At 45.2% G+C, this 20,141-nt stretch overlaps 2 protein-coding genes across 3 annotated transcripts in view; one reads left to right on the forward strand and one right to left on the reverse strand.

Annotated features, from left to right (window-relative positions):
• Window positions 1-27: 27 nt before the first annotated feature.
• LOC108120661 (dynein axonemal intermediate chain 4) lies at window positions 28-9,053 on the reverse strand. The gene is made up of 5 exons (XM_017234405.3): window positions 8,908-9,053; window positions 2,063-2,414; window positions 573-2,005; window positions 307-522; window positions 28-253 (listed from the first exon to the last, which is right to left on the reverse strand). The coding sequence occupies exons 2-5, from the start codon at window positions 2,243-2,245 to the stop codon at window positions 37-39; spliced, it is 2,049 nt and encodes a 682-aa protein (XP_017089894.2). The 5' UTR covers window positions 2,246-2,414; window positions 8,908-9,053; the 3' UTR covers window positions 28-36.
• The window catches only part of LOC108120830 (uncharacterized), a 39,089-nt gene continuing 23,369 nt past the window's right edge, over window positions 4,422-20,141 (forward strand). For both annotated transcript variants that reach the window (XM_017234660.3, XM_017234662.3), the window contains exon 1: window positions 4,422-4,761. In XM_017234660.3, the coding sequence (XP_017090149.2) occupies window positions 4,710-4,761 (52 nt within the window). In that variant the 5' untranslated portion in view covers window positions 4,422-4,709. The remainder of the gene's footprint in view (window positions 4,762-20,141) is intronic.

Raw genomic sequence — 20,141 nt, forward strand, 5'->3', positions numbered from 1 at the left:
AGGAATACGATAATACCAGTAGTCTTATAGTAATACTTAAGCTCTGGTCACCTTTTTGCCTTCCGGATAACCAAAGTAGCCTACGCTTTTCACCTGCTGGCGGAGATCGGGTTGCATGGAAAGGGCCTTGAAGATGGCTCTTTTCAGCTGCTTGTACTGAAAGTGTGGTGGGAAGGGCATGTCCTCGAAGGACATCATCAGAAGATTGCCAGCCTCGTTTCCCACAGCCAGGGAGCGGCCACAGTGGGTGAATCTGAAGAAGCAGGTTAATGGATTATTTTAACAGGCTGTGAACCTACAACTCACTTAAATGTGGTGTAAAAGATGTCCGCATCGATGGAGGTCGACGAGACGGGTTTCATGGTGCTGTTTCTGAGATCCCAGATATCCACGGTGGTGCGGCTGAGAGAGACCAGGATGGTGGAATGGGTGCGGCTCCAGCGGGCGCAGTGGACCGGCGACAGATGGTGCTGCAGGGTCACAATCGGTACTAAGATTCCTGCGAGCCAAATTCGGATGCACCTACGGAAAATATGTGTTCAAGGGATAGTCCTTTCATGGGTAATCCTTACCAGTCACTGCCGCAGGTGAGGTACATTCTGGGCGACCAAGGCGAAAACTCCATGCACGCGGCTGGTCCGTCATGGACCTGTCTCAGCTCCAAGTGCTGGAGGGGATAGTTTGTCGAGAACTTGTAAAGGGTGCCCTCGTCGGTGAGCACGTAATAAATGTCCCGGTGCACTGGGTCCAGGACCAGTTCAAGGCACTGTGGGTGACGGTTGGCCAACAGGGAGGCGGCTGGCGGTGGGCGATCTATAGGAATCCCTTCCAGCTCTCCCTCCGCCCGCTCCAGGCGCTGGTGCTCGAAACCGAGTAGGTGGGGGCTGTTAATCAGGCGGTACTTGGTCACAGCTCCGGCCTGTGAGGTGGCCAGGAAGGGCGTAATGTTCGGATCTGTGTAACCGACATCACCCTCAAAGTGGATCCACTTGATGGAGGTGACGGGTTCAAAGTGCGGCGAAGTCTTGCGCTGCGAAATCGACAGCGGGGGTCGATCCGGGACAGAAATGTCCCTCACCTCGACGCTTCCATTGTGCAATCCAATTGCGAGGAGCTGCGGCTGAGTGGGGGAAAACTCCACAGTAACCACTGGCACCTGATAGTGGAAGCATCGTTCCGGGTTCACGGGGTTCTTGATGTTCCAGACGTACACCCACCCGGAACGTGGCAGCTTGCCCACCCTGGCGTGGCTGTAGACTCCGTAGGCCACAGCCATAATATCGCCATTGCTGGGACAGAAGCTTACATCGCTCACCGCCTGGTGTTTCTCGGTGTCCGGTGCCGGCGGACTCAAGCGCCAGAGTAGGCCCAGTCTGTACTTGAACTTCACATCTTCGGCCAAGGGATCGGGCAGTTCCATGTTTCGGTATCGTCGCTGCTGCGGCTCAAAGACATTGCTGGCCAGGATGCGCATCGTGAGCATCAGAGCCAATCGAAAGGCCGGCAGGCTGTTGATCTTGACGAACTGGTCCACCCCGCCTACATGGTAGGTGGTAACCTGTATCTCCTGGGCCCCCTGCACCTGGACACTCGTCGTGGACTTTTCCAAATCCGTGTAGGTGTCGTACATCTCAAAGTTGGACACATAGGACCCCATTTGGGCAGTGGTTAGGCGTTCGGTGTTCACCAGACGGGACTTCATAAGGACCGTCATGGTTTGGGTGTCAGCATCCACGGTGCGACGGGTTTTGTCCACTCCGGACAGAAGCTCCTCGTACTTTCGGTTGTCCTCCAGTACCTGGCGACCCTCCTCACTGTCCACCAGAGCAGTCATGCTGCGTCGCTCGAAGAGAACCACGATGGGGGTCTTTCGGAGGAGGACTTTGATAAAGGGCGTCGACGGAGGACGGGCGGAGGCGGCCGAACGGGCTGAGGGTCCCGGTTCTCCTGGCCCCTCAGGAAGAGGTGAATGTGGCCTGTCCATCTGTAGCTTGTAGAGATTGATCTGGAAAGAGTTTCTCTCTTTATAGAAGAATAATGAACTAAAACTTGGAGTACCCACCCCTAAGGCAATATCATCCAGGGAAGCCCGCATCACACACTTAGTCCTGTATTCGGGAGTACGCAACTTCTCCATGTGCTGCTGGTCATTTTCGGAGGACTTCATGATCGGGTGATCCAGGATCCGCTTGCTAAGCAGCTCAAAGTCCGCCGTGCGGTAGTCCTTCCTCAGTTCCCGGGACATTTTTAACAACTGGGAGGGAGTACTGGGAGCGCGTGCCACGCCGATGTTGCCGCGGGTGATGACATGGCAACATAATATAGACTGGGTGCCATAACTACCAGTTGCACTGGGTGGGGGTGTTGTAACTGGCAAGTCGGCATCCCATTAACAGTGTTGCACACGCTGCTCTCTTTGCATTTATAAATATTTATAAAATATTTTAAATCACGCAACAGAAATGCATAATAAGCGGGTATATGGTGTAGTGGTTTTAAATTTTAGTTAAGACATCATATGTAAGTGTGAGGGAGTTCCCTAAGGTGTGTATTAACTCTATGACCATATAGAGACTATAGCAGGGAAGTCAATTACTTTATGACCCATGCTATGACCTGTCACAAGAAAAACCCCCGAACCGTATAGACGAAAAACAAGTGGCTGACAACAATAACACCCGGCTACCAACAAATGAAATTCGTATTCCAATTAGACGCGTACCAAAAGCAATTTGCCGCTGCCATGGCTAACAGGGCTGTAGCCAAAAAGTGAATCTTTCTTACCATAAATCGGGAGCCTCTCGAACCGCTCCTGATCTGGCTGAAAAAGGGCGGGGGAAATGGTCTTTAATTCCGCCACAATTCCTGACAATGGTACCTCGAAGATGAGGCACTGAGCCATATGCACAATAGTATCTACCATAGACTACCGCCTAGCGTTAAGCCATATAGCCAGAGTCGAAAAGAAGTTGTTTATGTTAATTTGGCTTTATGCTTCGCTAGGCTGATTCGCTTAATGAACAGGCAGCAAATGAGGGAAAGGGAAAGGGCTGGGGAAAGGGGGCCATGCCAGATAGCCAAGTGCAATATGTCAAACTGATGGCCTAGAAGAAGGCTTCTCTTGGCTTCGCATGTTGGTCAGAATACTGCTGACTTGAGGCCAAAAGCAGGAACCGTCAACGCATCAAAGCGTTAAGCAATAAATGTGCAACAAACACAGTTCCCGGTTTACTGCCAGCTTGCGTGCAATATGAACTCTGCACGAGCCAACGATCACTCCCTTGTTGCCTGTTTGTTGCCTCTTTTTGCTGCAACTCCAAAATGTGGCAAATACAACAAATAAAGCGGCAGCACCAGCGCCGCAGTTGCTCAAATTCAGTGAACCGCCACCGACGCACCGCCAGCTGCGACGTCAACGCAGGCCAAATCACCTGCAATTAACCTGGCCAACTTGCAGATACCTAAAAAACTGCTATTATTGGGTGGGTTTTTAAATAAACTTAAAAATACTACATAAGGATTATAAGTATCCCCATTAATTAGTATATGTTAAGGCCGGATACTTGAGCCCTTGCTCCATTAAAGCCTGGCTTAAAGGCCCAAACCATAAAGCCAAAATCTCAATGCCCACTTTTTACGAACATCTAATTGTGTCCACACCCCAAAGACCCATAAAACCCGGGCCGAGGCGGGCTATCTCGATCTGTCGTACGCTTCTTCATATGTCGCTCATTCATATCAGTTTTTTTTACACCTGTTTTATGTCCCCACTGGCCCCAATGTGCGCTGACGTCGACGCTGGCAGAGCCACCGACAGCGACTGGGACTGCGACGCATCTGTTTGGTGTAACATATTTTCTTTTTCGTTTTATATTGTGGCACGGAGCGTGGAGCCACGGAGCCACCGAGCCACGGAGCACGAAGAAGCTTCGAAGAAGCGACGCTTAAGCCGAGCTCGGAGATTTGGTTCCGTAACGAAAAAGGCGGCTTTTTATTCGTTAATTAACCGTCGAGCGGGCCAGAAGTTCGGTTCGGGCTCTGGGCGTGAAAAGCGCTTAACGGAAGTGCAGAAAAGTTGGTAGCTAATTGAGCACACACCTCTGGGTGACACCTGACACTCACAGCTGACAAAAACAAATCGAAAGCGACGCAGGGGAACAGCCCAGCTGCTCTATATTTTACCTTCAACAGAGACAGACATTTAAGCCAGAAGAGCTGGTGCTACCAGCCCTGAACTTTCGCTCAGTGTAATTGTAACATAACTTTCTTAAAACGCCGGTCAAGTGCGAGAGTGAGTGAGTGCGAAGTAGAGGGCCGCCTCGACCGAGGGCCGTCTTAATTTGTCGCTGCAGTTGCCTTTGAGCCACGCTCCGTATCGTTACCACCTATAGCCACCTGAGCTTACCTGCTTTTTAGACATTTTTTGTTTTTGGCGCGTGTGTCAAAGAGAAGAGTCCCAGAACCGAGCGGGATGGGCGCGAGCGCAGTGAGTGATTTGAAATTTATGCTAATCAGTAGCCAAATAATTAATGTGCCGTGTGTCAAATGTTAACAGCATTTCGCAATAAGCCAGGGAGACAAAATAAAAAAAGAACTGAAAGACGGCTAATTCAACACCCGCATAACCTCAAAACGTGATCACATAACGAAACCAATCAGCGATCAGATCTTATCAGCTTCCAAACAAAAAAATATATAAAAACAAAAAAATGTTGTTTTGGAAGCGTCTGCACCGATCGAGAGACTCCACAACGACGACTGGTAAGTTTGGGGACCACGCCCCCACCGCCCACTACCCACTGCCTCTTGGCGCCCCAGGTTGAGGATTGGGCAAGAAAGAAATATGATTTCGCCGGGCAGGTGAATTCCATTTCAGACCGGCCTCACACTACGCTCTGTCTCATTTGCATAATTTGCATCTTCAAAATTATTTCTGATTCGATTTCGGTTTCGGTTTCGGTTTTGTTACTGCCCCCGACTGGTTTATTGATTTTATTTTGGTGCTTCCCTGGACCCCAGACACCAGATCAAGCCCTTCCCCAAAGCCACACTTGAGGAAAAAGGTAGTCACTTTTTTCAAATTATGTTGAAGTGAATTAGAAGATCCCTCCTGTTTCTTTATGTGTAGCATCTCGAGTGTCGCCAAGTCATAAATAACCCCAACTGGGCTTTATCACCTACCAAAGGCCCAGTGGACAAATATAAATGGGAGCGAGATCTCGCGTCGGGCCATGAATAATAGCTCATATCCCATTATCAAAATTCTCACAGGGGTGTTCCCATTGTGAATGATGTTTGGCAAAGATTTATGAATGAATTTAATGTGTTTAGCATAATTATGCAGATCATCTCAGCAGGTCTGCCAGAGATAATATCTCACTGAGGTGGGGACTCGAATCAGTAGAATAAACAAGGTGACGGCTGAGTGAAGGTAACTGGCAAATATTCTTATTTGGATAATAGAATCTCTTAGGCATAATCTCTATAAAGCACAACCTCTGTACCCAACCCATCAATACCTTTCGGCATCCCAGCGGGCAGGTGTCATAACAGATTTGTCCCAATGGCCAATAAGGTGTAACCAATAACAGAACTGAAGGAATTTCCACCACAACATTGTGGTTGCGCCTGCGCCTCCATGGTTGTGGTTCCTCCGTTTCATTTATGCTCCATAACTTTCCAACTAAGTGCCGACTATCTGTCTGGACCCTTCTTAGTTCTTGGGTTTTATTTTCATCTTCATCTTTATTTTTTCCCCGTTTTTTGGTCAACATGACTGTGACTTGTGGTAATTTGATGTTAATGACGATCATCAGAGGCGACACAAACATCGATACCAGATCCAGAGAGAAGTCCCCTGCCCAGAGAAGTCCCCTCCTCCTTCGCATTGGAGCACGCCTAACACGATTCTGGTAGATCTCCGCCAGAGAGACATTTTTATGTGCGTTCCGTTCCCGAAAGTCGTGTCCCATAATCGGCTTACACATAGTTCTGGCCATCCACCCCCTCTCCTCAGAAGAGTTGACACTTTTAGGCATTCGTGTTATTAGTTCGTGCCTAAGGTCTTCTGTTTTTCCTTATAAACTCCCCATCAAGTTGCTGGTTTTATTGCCGTCCCTGCCCCAGTGGCGTATCAAAAAATGAGTTCAGCGTTTTGTTGTGACACTTTAATGGGCCGCACAGACCCCATTCCCCCTGGAAGATGGCTATCAATATTACAAAATAGTCTTCGGATGGGATTAGAATGGTAAACAGGTTGTAGAGTCAGAAATCTAACATGATAGACGGTTGTGAAACGATTCGGTAGACATTATAGAATCCGTACAAAGAACCATTAGACCCATTAAACACCATTAGCGAATATATTGCCACATTTTTGCCCTACTTTTAGGTTTCCAAGTGCTCGCAACTCAAACCTGCAACTCAAACCTGCTTCCCAGTGCAGTTATGAACTCTACGATAAGTTTTTAGGACACAGCACTTGGTGGGTTGTTTAATTCCCATAAATTCCGTTTGTAGATCTTTCTCGTTTTCCACTCTCTCCCTACATCCCTCCCAGGGTAATTCCCTTCCCCACGTACCGGCCGCAGCCACATTCCGAGCCGCGTCTGCCGGGGCCTCGAAAATCGTCTGCAAATTGCCCATAAATTATATGAAAACCGTCGCAATGCCAAAAGCTGCACCTACACCATCATTATCAGCTTGTAAATAAAAAGACTTTATCAATCGTTAAGCCGCGGGCGGAAAGTGCCGAGATCCGGAACTCCGTATATTCGGGGTCCGGAGCTCCGATTTGTGCCCCGAAAGCGACTCTCTCACCTAATAACATAAAGGTTATAAAAGTCGGATGAAGATGGAGCTGAAGCTGGCCACGGCCAAGGTGGATCCACAGATCCCCAGATCCCAAGAGCCAGGCAGCTGCGGTCAAGTACAAATATTTTTATTTATGATTTTACAGATCAGCATATTGCTCAATAATTTTACCGCAACGGCAACAAAATAACTTTCAAATTACCGCCCCACCATCCTCGCTTAAGTGCGCCAATTTTGAAATTATTATTGCTGTCTGGTAGGCTCACGGGATGGCAGGGAGGCTGGTACTTTGGAGGGCTGGGTAGTGTGGCTGCGTATGCAGATAATCGTGACCTGGGCCCTCAAAGTGGTAGCCATAATTCAATCCGGTTCGGGATATCTATAGCCAAGAATTACTGTGCGAAAATCTCCTGGTGATCTCCTTTCTGACTCTTGGCCAAGACCCGGATTATCCCAGTAGATAAAAGATGAGCGGACGAGGACGTGGACTCTTATTTAATTACTCTATTTGGGTTAGTTGTTCGGGATTTAAGTAGTTAGAGGATCGCGGGACTCTTGGGTATTTGGGGCAGCTTAATATTTTCCCATAAATTATTCGGGGCTAAGAGAAAATTACTTTAAAATTTATGGCCCGAAAAGAGCCCCAGCCCCGGCCACGGCATCAGGCATCTTACACGCTGATTTGGCCCTTTTATTTCGTGGTTTCTTCTGCAATCGCGAGGTCTCTGGGTCTCCGAGAACAGGTAGAGGTGGTTACCTGAACTGGACAGCAGTGCAATGATATCCGCGCTCCGAGGGGGCGGGCCCCTAAAAAGTTCGCACGATTGATGATCGACTGGTGGGGATCATCGGCGTGCGGAGTCCGAAGGAAGAGTTCCAGATTTCCTGAGACTCCGTTGACGCCGTCCTGTCACCGCACTGACATCGCCGTTTATGTAATTACCCCAAGCCGGGCTCCGATCACAGAGCTATCCCCGATCGCCAACTGATCGCGATTGCCCACACAGCCTCGGCTTTGGGTTGAGAGTCAGACTCAGCTGTGGCTTTAGCTTCGCCGCCGCCCAGCTTGTAATTATTTTCTACTTAATCTTCATCACATGTGAAACATGTCGAAAAGTTAAGCGCTCGGCATGAGGTGGTTCCTCCACTCCTCGCACTCCATGCACTTCATCGGATTTCACTTGCACTCGAGGGGGCTGGCGATGGGCCTGAATCTGAAGCTGGGAGTGGATCTTCTTCGACCGTTTCCAATTGCTAATGGCTTGAGGAAATCGCCAGAACTGTGAATGACTGTTTTAAGGAATTTATTAAACGAACTCATCCCAAATTTCATGCCTAACACCTGGGACCGAAGAGAAATTACGAAAAAAAACAATAGACGTACTGTAATGGATTCTTCAAGAGAAGAAAAGGTGCGGAAGTTCACAATGTGGTTCTTTTACAATAGGTTATACCAATAATATTTACTTTCATGATTCATAAAAGAGAGATACCTTATGGCCACTGTCGCCCAACAAGAGTAAAGCTCATAAACATGGATTGTGCTGAACAAAGGCATTAAAGAAATCACGTAATCGTAATAATCCGATCTGAATGTAATCTGTTATCGTTGCCCGAGTGCCTCCCCGCTGGGCTTAGTGAAAATGAAATGGACAGAGCGGGTGCGTGTCTGGGATCTCTCATATCTTTCCACATGGTGTTCCGACGTACATATCAGGTGAATTTCGAGGGTCCGACATGCAGAGTACATGGGTCAATCTCTGACCGAATTTCGCAGCGATAATTATCATCGGCTGGCGTGCAAATATGCGGAAAGAATTCGCGCTTGTTCGCTGAGAATTCCCATATTTTCTTTTAGTTTTTGGATCGCTTTTGAGCTTTAAATGGAACTAATTAAATTTCGGGTCAGAAAGCGTAGAGTTTCGAATGTGTGTGAGCCCATAATTGGGGCTTGTAAGCCGCCCGGCAACGCCCACAACACACGAGCCGATTCCGCTCTAATATAAAGGCCGCCTCCCCTTCCGTCCTCCTCGTTTGGGCCACACTCTGCACTGATTTAGTGTCATATAAAGTTGTAAGTGAAGATTATGTTACCAGAATTAATTGCAGCCAAGGTGAAGGTAACCCGGCCCAGGGGAGGGCTACTGGCGGCACCAGGTGGGGTGAGCCGAAGCGAAGTCAAGAGAGACTGCGTCCCCTTGGCAAGTCACCGTCTGGTGTGGATGTGGATCTGGTGTGTCCCTCCGTTTGTCTTTCCTGCTGACAGCACGTGCTAAAGTTGCTACTACCCCTCTGCCTCTCCGGTGGGCCTTCTGTCTGGCAATTTTTTGTCAGTGTTGGCCAACAGGAGCCAAATGAAAATGGCCAAATGGCAGATATTGAGCTTTCACCCAGCTACAAGGAAAATCGATGTTTCCAATACCCGTCTTCTTCATAATGCAATTATTAAATTCCTTGATATGTGAAAAACTTACCCTCAAAAATTCAAAATAAAACAAAATTTAAACAGATACCATTTCTGCCAAAAAGGTATTCCTCTCTGTTGGTAATATTTATAATTTAATTGAGACGAGTAATTCAACATTGGCCAAAACCGAAGTTTGTATATCCTTTCATTTAAATGGTACATTTTTCAAAATTTTGAAGGGGATCCCGTAAAAAATTTGACAAAAAATCTAAAAAATAATTCGTTTGGAGATTTTGATGCAGATTAATGGAGAATAGATCAAAAAATAGTTTAAGATAATCCGCTTTAAAATCGGAAAATATCGGAAATATTGACAAAGATATGGACATTGCAGGGGCTGATATTGTGGGTCCCATAGATTTTCAATATTTTGAAGGGGACCCCCTAGCAAATTTGACAAAAAATCTAAAAAATAATTCGTTTGGAGATTTTGATGCAGGTTAATGGAGAATAGAAAGGATAGAGTCACCTCTATAGGCAATAATAGGCCATCCATGTATCCATTTTCATCGTGGCACATTTTGGCCAACTGGAAATACCCTCTGAAAGAGTAAAGTGTCACGTTTAGTCAGGGAGGGGCGTTAAAGCCTTAAAAAAACAGGCAATTGACGATTTATTGATTTTGTTACCCCGCACACCCACACGCTAGCTCCAAGGACATGTCTGAAAGATACCAGGCGGGTGTACTTCATTTAAGTGCCATTTGGCACCAGGTCGATGGAGATACTGTGGCGTAGGGGGAATGGGCCGTAAATTGACTTCCAGGAGAAGGAACAGAAGGAGCAGTCGCTACAGGATTCGGCTGTTTGCTTCGGTGCAGGTGTTCGCCCAGCGGAGATTTAATGTCATGCCGAGGGGTTGACATCCTGTATCATACACACAACTCGTAACCCCGCAAATTGCGAACAAATTATGGAATTTCACAAATTGTGATTTACATGAATGGAAGCAGGAAGCCCTGGCAGGAAGCCCAACATTCTACTTGCTTAAAGCTACATTCGATCCAGCCGAGCGTAACTTATAATATCCTTAACGTGGCCTTTTGTTGCTGCAGCTGCTCGACAATTCAACTTCATTGGCCGTGTTCTCCTTTGCTCGGTTTCCATTCTTGGCCTGCTTGGGATGCCGTTTGATGCACATTAGATAAATACTCCATTTCGCATGCTGCCAGGATGCCATAGCAGGGCTGTGCACTTAAAGAAATTGCTTCTGTCGACTACATTTTCCATCAGACTATGGCTTTTGTATTATTTTCCAGTGTAAATATGAGAACATGTGCATACTCATATGTATTTGCCAACAGCCACTAAACCCGATCGCACAAATATTTGAGTTCCGTTTCAGTGTGCAGCTCTGGGCCAATGTCCTTTCTCCCATTGCCCTTTCTAGTCCTGCCACAGTTGATTTTATGAATATTTAACGGACTGCAGCAGCCGCAACCCCAACAACAAAGTCAACAAATAGTAAAAAAAATAGTAAAAAATGCCAAATAAAAAAGAACAAGAGCAAGTCGCGACTTCAATATGGAATTAAATGCAATTTTCAACCCACTGCCTGTACGTGTTGCTTGGTGGGAGTGGGTGAGCGGGTGGAAAATGTTGCCATTTAATGGGTCGCCGAGTGGAAAAAAGTGAAAAATAAACGGTACTCCGGCTGACGCGGATTTTCCTCTTGTTTTCTCACTTGCACTCACTCCTCACGGCATTTATCTTCCACCTGGTGGCAAGTGAATTTAGTTTAAATGTAGCATAACTCGCGGCAGGCGAAGCGGAGACCTTGACAAGTGCCACATGGCCCTCCCACCAATTTTCCCCCCATGGTCCCATAATCACATATGAAAGCAATTATTTGAAGCGTGAATGAGTTACATACAGTATATGGTAGCTTTTAAGAAACCAGTTTTTAACCCTAAAAAAATATATATTTTTATTTACATTTTTTTAATAAAAATTGATAGTTTTAATTTAGAAGATGGAAGATAGAAGTAGGTTACCGGAAATGGCTGCCTGGGAACTCCCGCTCGCCATGGACTTTGAATTTCTATTTCCTGATGCAAAAAACAATTACCATACATATGTATGCCCCATCCTCTCCAACCCAGTCATGTAATCCTAGGGCAGCCGTCAGCAAAGTTGTAGCGAAAATTGTTTAGATTTTTTTTCTACATCCATTTTGAATGTGCCCCCCTTTGAATTTTCTTCTCAGTTTCCCCATGACTCTGTTTCTATTTTTGTAACTTTCTTTTCACTTTTTTTTTGTTTCCCACTGTCTTGGTTTTATTTTTGATAATTTTGTGTATTTTTTTGTTGCATTCCTAAGTGACTCGGTAAAGGGGAGCAGTGGTGTGGCTAAAACGCAAAGCGGATTTTGTGGAATATTTGATGGGGAGAAAATGTGTTTCATACACCTGGAGAAAAGGGTAATTTTATAAATTCAAAATTGAAAACTGAATAAACTATGTACCCTCCCAGGTTCCTTTTATAATGGTCCTACAAACTCCGAATATTTAATTTGCAAAGAAAGAAAATAGTTTTTGTTCCACAATTATGAAACGATTTATAACCACCCCGTTTAATTGAGGTCCTTTCAGATTTATTGAATGAGACAGATGAAGTAAGAGGGATTCATTCAAGTGGCTTCTAATCACCACTGGAGCTGAAGGTTTCTCCTCAGCCCTTCGAACCCCAAAGTCCCTCAAAAGAACCTTGGCAAAAAAAAGGATAGGACAGGGAACTCAAAACAAAGGCAAAGGCGGAACAAGAAAAGAGGGTCCGGAGCGCGTGCCTCACTGGGGATCTCTTTCTTCAATTTTTTCGGGATGGGGCTTTAGTCATAACACGAACAAAAAAAAAACAACAACAGGCAGGGAAGATGATGGGAAACTTGAGCGTCAAGCAGGCAGAAGCTTTAAGCCGCTAAATTGTATCGGATTACAGCAAATTCCGAGCCACGAAGCTGAAATTCCTTGCCGCAGTCGGGCAATCCTCCCCAGCAGGCTCTTATGTTCCTCTGCTTATGCCTCCCCGGTTCTAACTTCCTGCAGGGGCGTCACCTGGGGGGGTCTACTACCATATGCAAGAATTACTAAGCGGATCCCCGCTAAAAAATGGATCCAGCTCCATCCATGCCTCTTTAGTTCGCATTGCAGTTGGTATGTTAATGAAGGTGCTTCAGCCGGGAGACGGGGATTACGGAGGAGCCAAGGGGGCTGGGCCGAAGGGGAAACTTGAACGGTTGTGGGTGTCGTCCTCGGCAACTAAAAATGGCTGCGGGGCAACTGCATAGAAACGGATCAGGGATCAGGGAGTGGAAAGTGGAAAAAGTGGAAACTGTGGAGACAGGATGACACACAAGTGCAAACTCGCTGAACCCGTGAACTCCGCACTATGCTGGGCAGGGGTCCCGGGGGGCAAAACTGTCGGGATTATGAAAACCGGCACAACAAGCGAATCTTAACACAGTTTCCCCCAAAACACGAACGCTTAAGCAAAGACAATCGATGGCCACGGATCTGGAAACAAAACAAAAAAATGAAAATCGCGAAATTGCACACAATTTGCCTAATTCGCGTAGTGCGGCCCAAAGCCCCCACCTTCCGATCCTCTTGGCCTTACTGTTAGAACAGGATGAGCCGCATTCCCTTTCCCGTTTTCCAGGGGCAGTGAGCAGAAATTGCTGCGGTTTTTGGGCTTTAGCTTAGGTAACTGCAATTATTGTTTGCGGCTTTTCAATTGCCGCGCCCGGTACCCGATTCTCGGCCGTTGAGCCCTCGAAAAAAAGCTCCAGCATACCTCCCATACCATCGAAATCCTCGCCAGCCCCAAGTACAATCCCAGACTGGGTTGGCGTTCTGCTGCCTCAGAGTCAGTCATCATAAGGTGAGAATATAATAGCGCACTCGTGAGATGCGTGACTGCAGTTGCCCCTACGCCCCAAAACTGACTGAGTTACAGTGGGATAAATAGCTCTTTTTGCAAGTAAATTAAAGGGATGTTTATTGGATTTTTTTTATTTTTGAAAAGATTTTATTATTTTTCAAAATTTTTTCTTTATTTAGAGTAGGTGTTGGTAAAGCAAATAAAAGTCCATGACGTTTAGGACTAAAAGGTTATAATTCTTATTTAATAATTTCTTCATACTTTAAGCTTCTTGTAGCCCAAGCTCCACTGTCCTTAGAGACTGGGAATTTCGATCATCGTTTCAGGGCTCCAGCTGATAAGCAACCCAAACAAATAAATAATAATGCACGATTTGTGTGGATCTGGTCTGGCCTTAGCTCTTTGGCTCTTTTTGATTGAGCCAGCGCGCGTTGCCTTTAACTAATTGAGGTTCATGGAGGCTCATGGAGGCGGGACGGGAACTGGCTTCCCTCGGATTCTTCAATCTGCAATTCTCCGACCGCAGACGAGCTCCCTCTTCCTGTCTATTTGGGCTTTTGGGTAGTCGACTGGGACCATGCCATTTAATTAAAAATGAAAAGTTCTTGTTAAGAAAGGTTCCGTAAAGCATTTTGCGGAAAATTAAAAGTTTTCCCTTTTATTTCGGCAGCTCCTTTTTTTTTTATGAATGTCCTGCGTGGGGAAAACGTCACATGTGCACATTCGGCTTTTTAAGCTGCGGGGAGGTCCTTCCGAGAGCAGCGAGTGGGACTGTGAATGCTTTTATCCTTTTTTCTCGTTGTGAGCTGTCTGAATGCCAAAATAATTGGAATTTATTTAATTTTCATTCCGACGAAATTACGGAAGCAGACAGCATTATCGTAATAAGGGAAATCATATTTTATTTTTTTTCCCAAAGGCCACAAAAATAATTCTTTGAAACTATATTATAATACATATTTGCACTTTATTTACGTTCATCCATAATATGTATTACTCTCTTAGTTGCAATTCGAAGTTAACTTTGTAAAACTTTCCCCTTTTTTTTGGATTTTCATGTAAACTTTGGCTTACGATCCCAGCCAAATAAACAAAAAAAAAAACTACAACATAAAAGTCATAAAATCAAAATAAAAACTTTTTGTTCCATCAGCAGCGAGGGGCAAAATCTGAAATATTAAAGTCAAGTCTATTAAACTTTTTCTGACTCCCCCAGACCCTCATGCTCAGACCATATAAGCCATGGCAGAGTAAACTTCGGCCATGTATGTATAAAACATATGATTTTTGCTTGATGGCCCCGCGGGCCAATTTATGTGTAGAACAAATGGCTGGCAAACAAAGCAGGCAGGAGGCAGCGGAAGCGGAGCAGGCAGGACTCCTGTAGCTGGCAGGATGCGGATGCTACTGCAGAGAAAATAAATGTTCGATACTTCTTATTTGAATAATTATCATTCTTCTAAAAGTTATCATGCTCTAAATTCTGCTCTTTCTGGAAGCTGCAGTAATTATAATATTTAAATACTTATTACCCTCTATTTCTCCAAGTGCATCTCTAATATAATAAACCTGAAGCCAGCAACTTGCCTGCGGGCTGTAAATTTGAGCGCCTCTGTGCCTCGCACAGACATAAATTGTGTGTTAAATACATTTTATGCGTTTGCCAAGGACCCGCCAGCCTGGGAGCCTGGAAAGTCAGTGAGGCTGCAAACGTAATCAAGGTCGCTACTGCTACTGCTACTGCCTTCCACCTCATTCCCTGCTCCACATTCTCCTGTTGACGTTTCCTTGGGCAACGTCTCCCTGGTTATGATGTATGGCCGCCGAGTCAGTGGCAGAGCTTCCTTCTACATTCTCTGCCCTCTGCCGTGCGTACAACGTGTCGTATGCGTATTATTAACGCACGTAAGGCGCCTCTGTCTTTCGGCGCATTCCACAACCCTCTTGTAATCCTTTGGCTGCTCCTTTTGTTGTTGCCAAGGCACCAGCTGAGCATACACATGTTTGTGTCACATTTGGACTACGCTTTCCTGGAGAAAGGCTCCGCTTTCTCCCACTCCCCTTGTTTGTCTGGTCGTTTTTGGTCCCTCGGCTTGGCTTGGCATTTCCTTTGTATATTATAAAGAAATTTGTTCGGGCTTGTTGTTGCTTCTGCTTCTGTTTTTGTTGTTGTTGCTTTTGTAGCAGCAGCTTTGTTTGCTTGGGTAACACTGAAAATAATTTTCTAGTCTCCATAATTATCAATTTCCATCATGAAAAAGTTGTATCTTTTAAGACCTTCTTAGAAAACCTAGGACATGATTAAATTTAAAATAAAAATCCCTCAGGAGAAACTATTTTTAGACTGTACAGTGGGCGTGGCTCCTCCGCGGGAGCTCTTCCGTAGCATACTTTCGGGGTATTCCTTACGTTCCTTGGCTATCCTGCTCCGGAAACGCTGTTAGACACTTCTTGGGCCTGGAACTTGTTTGCATTCGTCCTGGTCTTGCTCCCGTACATGGTCCTGACTGCTGCCACGGCATGTCCTTTCATTCCTTGCTTAAATTCCATTTTAATTTGTTGTGTTTCGTTTTATTTTTCATGTTTTCGCCTCCTTCATTTTTATTTTTGAGCATTTTTTTACTGGTGAGCCGCTTGAGAGGGCTTAATTACCAGCATTTCTATGGATGCTGACGGGGGCGAGCTCTGGGTCCTTGTGAGTGGAGGCCAGGAGCCCTTGATGGAGTGATTTTCGTTAATTTCGACCCCTCGCCGTTGCCCTGCTACTGTGGCAGTTGCCCGATTTTATTTCACTTTACTTCATTTGATTTCGTTTCATTTAATTTGATGAGGAAATGGAAACCAATTGCAGTGGGACTGTGGAGTGTCGACTCTTGGCTCCGTTTTGTGGCAGGCTATTCAATTTATAAACTGTCGATTTCCTCCTTTTTTAACCAAGCTCTTTTTATATATTGCTGGAAAATGTTCTGTTTAATGACGGCTTTGGGCTTTAATGGCAGCAGGACATTTATGAAATAAATGGCAGCTGGAGTGGAAAAGTAACAAAATAAATAGTTAAATATTTAAGTATTTCAAATGGTCCATTATCGTTTGTGAAAACTATTTGCCCAATTAAAATAAACCAAACAATTTCGTTAATTATTTTGGACCACTTCCCCCAGCATCATTAATTTAGCTTGTTACTTGTAAAGGATACACAGAATTGTGGAAAATCCGTTCCCAACAAACCGAAAATGAATACAATAAAATAGTTTTTAGTTGGTTAAACACAAGCCACCGCATGTTGCATGTTGTTCTGTGGTCTGTGGCTGGAATGTGCGGCGGAAATCTCTTAAAATGTGGTAGAATTCTTTTCGGAAATTATTTTAATTGATTTAAAATAAAATATGCGTGTGTTTTATTAAAAATTCATTTGTCAGTTGTGTTGCTGCTTGTTAGTTTGGGAATTATTTCATTTTCCTCGCTCAGCGGCCATCATTTGCATAATCCGCTTATCCTCTAACTCGAATACAGTCCTGGCATATATGTTTATTGAAACACGTTCCATTACAGAGTCAGGCCTTTGATGTAGTCGGGAACACTCTTTGGCAACTGTTTCCCCATTCACGGGAATCAATTGAATGCCCTCAAAGCTCTCCAAAACAATCCGCAACTACTTAAGCCCGCTTTGTAACATAGACCCTCGCCTTTCAAACCCCAAATAACAAAGACAACATCGAAATAATCGCTCTAAGTAGAAGCAAGGGGCATGGGGCAGGAGCGACTCTCTTTGGCATTAGAGATAGATGCCTTTGTGTCACTGCAATTGACAAAATAATCACTGCTACATGGCTGGTTGCAACTACAAAGCTACGTGGCTGCTAGCCACGACAACAACAATGGCCAGAACAACAAAAAAGCGCTACGATAGCAACACACATATTTTCCCGCCTAAATCGACAAAAAGCAACTAATACCAGAGAGGATTACCTGATACTTTTGTTCGAATTTTTTAGTACTCTTGGGGAATTCCCCTTTTTTACAGATTTTTATTGGGATGGCCATTAGTAATCTTGATGAAATTTAGTGTTCATCAATTTTAAATTATTTTTTTTATAATTTATAGCCTTATATCCGTAATAAGATTAACTATACCCACTATTACAGAGCATCACAACAACAGAAAACACATAACAAACGCTAGCAACATATTCTCATGCACACCTCTCTGGCATGCAGCAACATTCCACGCTAGCAACATTGCCTATCGACTGCAGATGCTGTTGCTAGTGGATGCTGGCTGCTGGCAACATGTGTACAGTGGGGCTTTGGGGCTCTTGGTCTCTTCGGCTCCAGTTCCAGCTGTGTTTTGTTTTTGTTGCGGCCTCTCGGCTGCGGCTTCGGCCGCCCAGCGAGTGCTTCGCAAACTTGCCACACGGTTTTCAACAGTTTGCAAAAAGGTTTTTGCGCGGCTCGGATGCCAGTCTGCCAGTCTGCGTTCGTGGGCTGTTGCTGTCGGGTGTCGCGTTTTGCCGGCCGGGCCAGAAAGCTCTGCTCCTGCGACGATCCTGCGACGTAGTCCGTTGAACCTCGCCACGCCATGAGGGAGTATAAAAAAATGAAAATAAAAAATATGTTAAAGTAAAACAAAAACTTTTTCTTCAAAAATAAAAAGCACTGTGCGCCAAACAAAAACGAAACGTGCAACAAATAAACACACAGAACCTGGCGTAGTACTTTCCACCGTAAACCGTGTGTTTGTGGGTGAGTACGTCTACGTGTGTTCGTGCGGAAGTGGCTCCGGCACCATTGTTTAAAAAAAAAACCCTAAAAAAACCGCAAGGAAAATAAACAGTGCCATGGAAGCGGAAGTGTGTTATTAGTGGCGCCTCAAATTGAATTCACTCGAAATGCACTCACAATTTTGGACGGAGTGAGCTAAGTTTGCACCGCGTAGCTTCCACAAATCGTATTAATTAAAATTTATGCCAAAGTTTCGCGTATTTTCCATGTGTGTGTGTGTGTGCCTGTGTGTCTGTGAGGCAAAGTTTTAATTGAAGAAAACTTAACGCCGCATAAATGTTGGCTTTGCCATGCTAATTGAAATATAACAGCAACTGTTGCAAGAAGCGAAAAGCGAAAAGGGCCACAGATTACAAAGGGAATAATCAGAGAGGAGCCCAAGAGGAGGAGGACAGCCGGGGGAGTGAGCACTTGACAACCCAAAGAAAGTTGTGAAAGGTTAGTTAATTAAATGGAGATGATGGCATAATTGGGGAACAGCATTTTTGTTGACATGATAATAAAAGTGTGACATACATAATTAATTTAATATCATAATTAAACCTTATCATGTGATATTTTTAATTGCCTAAAATTTGCATAAACCCTTAACTAAACTTTATCAAAAGAATCTCCATTAATCAACAAACTCTATAAAAATCCAATTTATCAGCACGTTTATATGCCCATTTTTTCAAACTTTGGCCAAGGATCGTTTGGTAAAAACTTTTTTAATATCCCTGCGATGTGCGAAATGAAACTTTTCCGTTTGCGACCGCCCATCAAATTCAATAATCACTTAAAACTCATAAATATTTGGTGGGTCCTTTGGTCCTTTGACGGCAATTTCTGCCCGCCGCTAGTGGGTGAAAAAAAAACAGCACTCTGCCATCGATGCTGCCACTGCGTCAATGTCACTTCAATGATTAAAACTTCAGCGCAAATAAAGCCGGCGAAAGGCTAAAGGATAATGGACAGGGGCGCTGATGGCCTCGGGTCGAAGCAGCCCAATCATCCACCGACGCATTGGGTTCCCAACTCCTTCCAAAGCCCAAACCCAAAACCGAAACCCAGCAACCTGGATCTGTTTCTCCCTTATTTCTTTTTTAATGAAAACATAAACATCTCTTTACCCCAAGTTCCCAGAAATTTGCTGTTTTTTTTTGCCCGCTCCTGTTCCGGTTGCTGGTCCTGCTCCTGCCCAGAGTTCTTTGTTTTCCTTCGGTCGTGGCTCGTAATAAATTTTTAATTTTGCTTAATTGAAAATGGCTCCGCCCAGCGAACAGCGACTATATAACAATAAGAGGGCGAATAAAAAATAAAGAAAATATCGCCGGCTGTTCGAATACCCAATGGGAAATATTGTTGAAAAAGGAACAAGTTCTCGTACATCAGCTAAAGTCCTGGAATTAACTGACGGGAAGTCTCCCCTCTGGGTCTTAAGCTCCCATTGTCTGGCAGACTCACGTGCTCCGGGCGGTGCTGGGATCTTGTTGCTGGGGATCTCCGGGTGCTTCTGCGTCTCCGGGGAGTGGGACTTGCTCTGTCGCCTCAGCTCCACTTGAGAACGCCACTCGAGTGCGGGGGCAAGGTGCTAAAAGCTGTTCACATATTTATATAGCTGACTGTACCCATATATGGGCAAACATTTAAACAAACAACAGAGACCAGCAACACACTAACTGGGCTTTCTTTGGCTGGAAGAGAGGAGAAGTAGGGGGCGGACTACTGGTGCTAAAAATGGGTCACATTCTAGTCGTTGCACGTTGCCCCATGAATGGCGTTCATTTTGTGGCGCCAAGGCGTTGCAAGCTGTTAGAAGACTCGAAACAGACCCAGACAACACAAAAGTAGCTCTTTCCAAAAGCCCTCGGCGGTGGCATCCCAACTACACTGATCGAAAAAGTGTGTCATTGTGGAATTTTTAGCTGAACTTAGGCTGAAGTTATGATCTCTTGGAAAAGCGCAGAAAGGGATATAGAATTCTAAAATATATTTCACAGTGCACCTCTTTATGCCAATCCCCTGTCCCTGCAGGCTCGTTAACACTTTTCCCAGCAGCTTATTTATTGCATATCAAGTGACACCTCAATCCCAGACCGGGGATCCCAGGTCTAAGCGGCTGCCAGGGGCAGGGGCCAACTGCTCTCGGCCTGGATCTCTGGCCAAATGACGTCGTCAACGTCGCTTCAGAAATGTTTTGGCATAAATTAAACAAGGGC

Source organism: Drosophila bipectinata, chromosome 3L (assembly GCF_030179905.1).
Source record: "Drosophila bipectinata strain 14024-0381.07 chromosome 3L, DbipHiC1v2, whole genome shotgun sequence".
Classification (NCBI taxonomy): Eukaryota; Metazoa; Arthropoda; class Insecta; order Diptera; family Drosophilidae; genus Drosophila; species Drosophila bipectinata.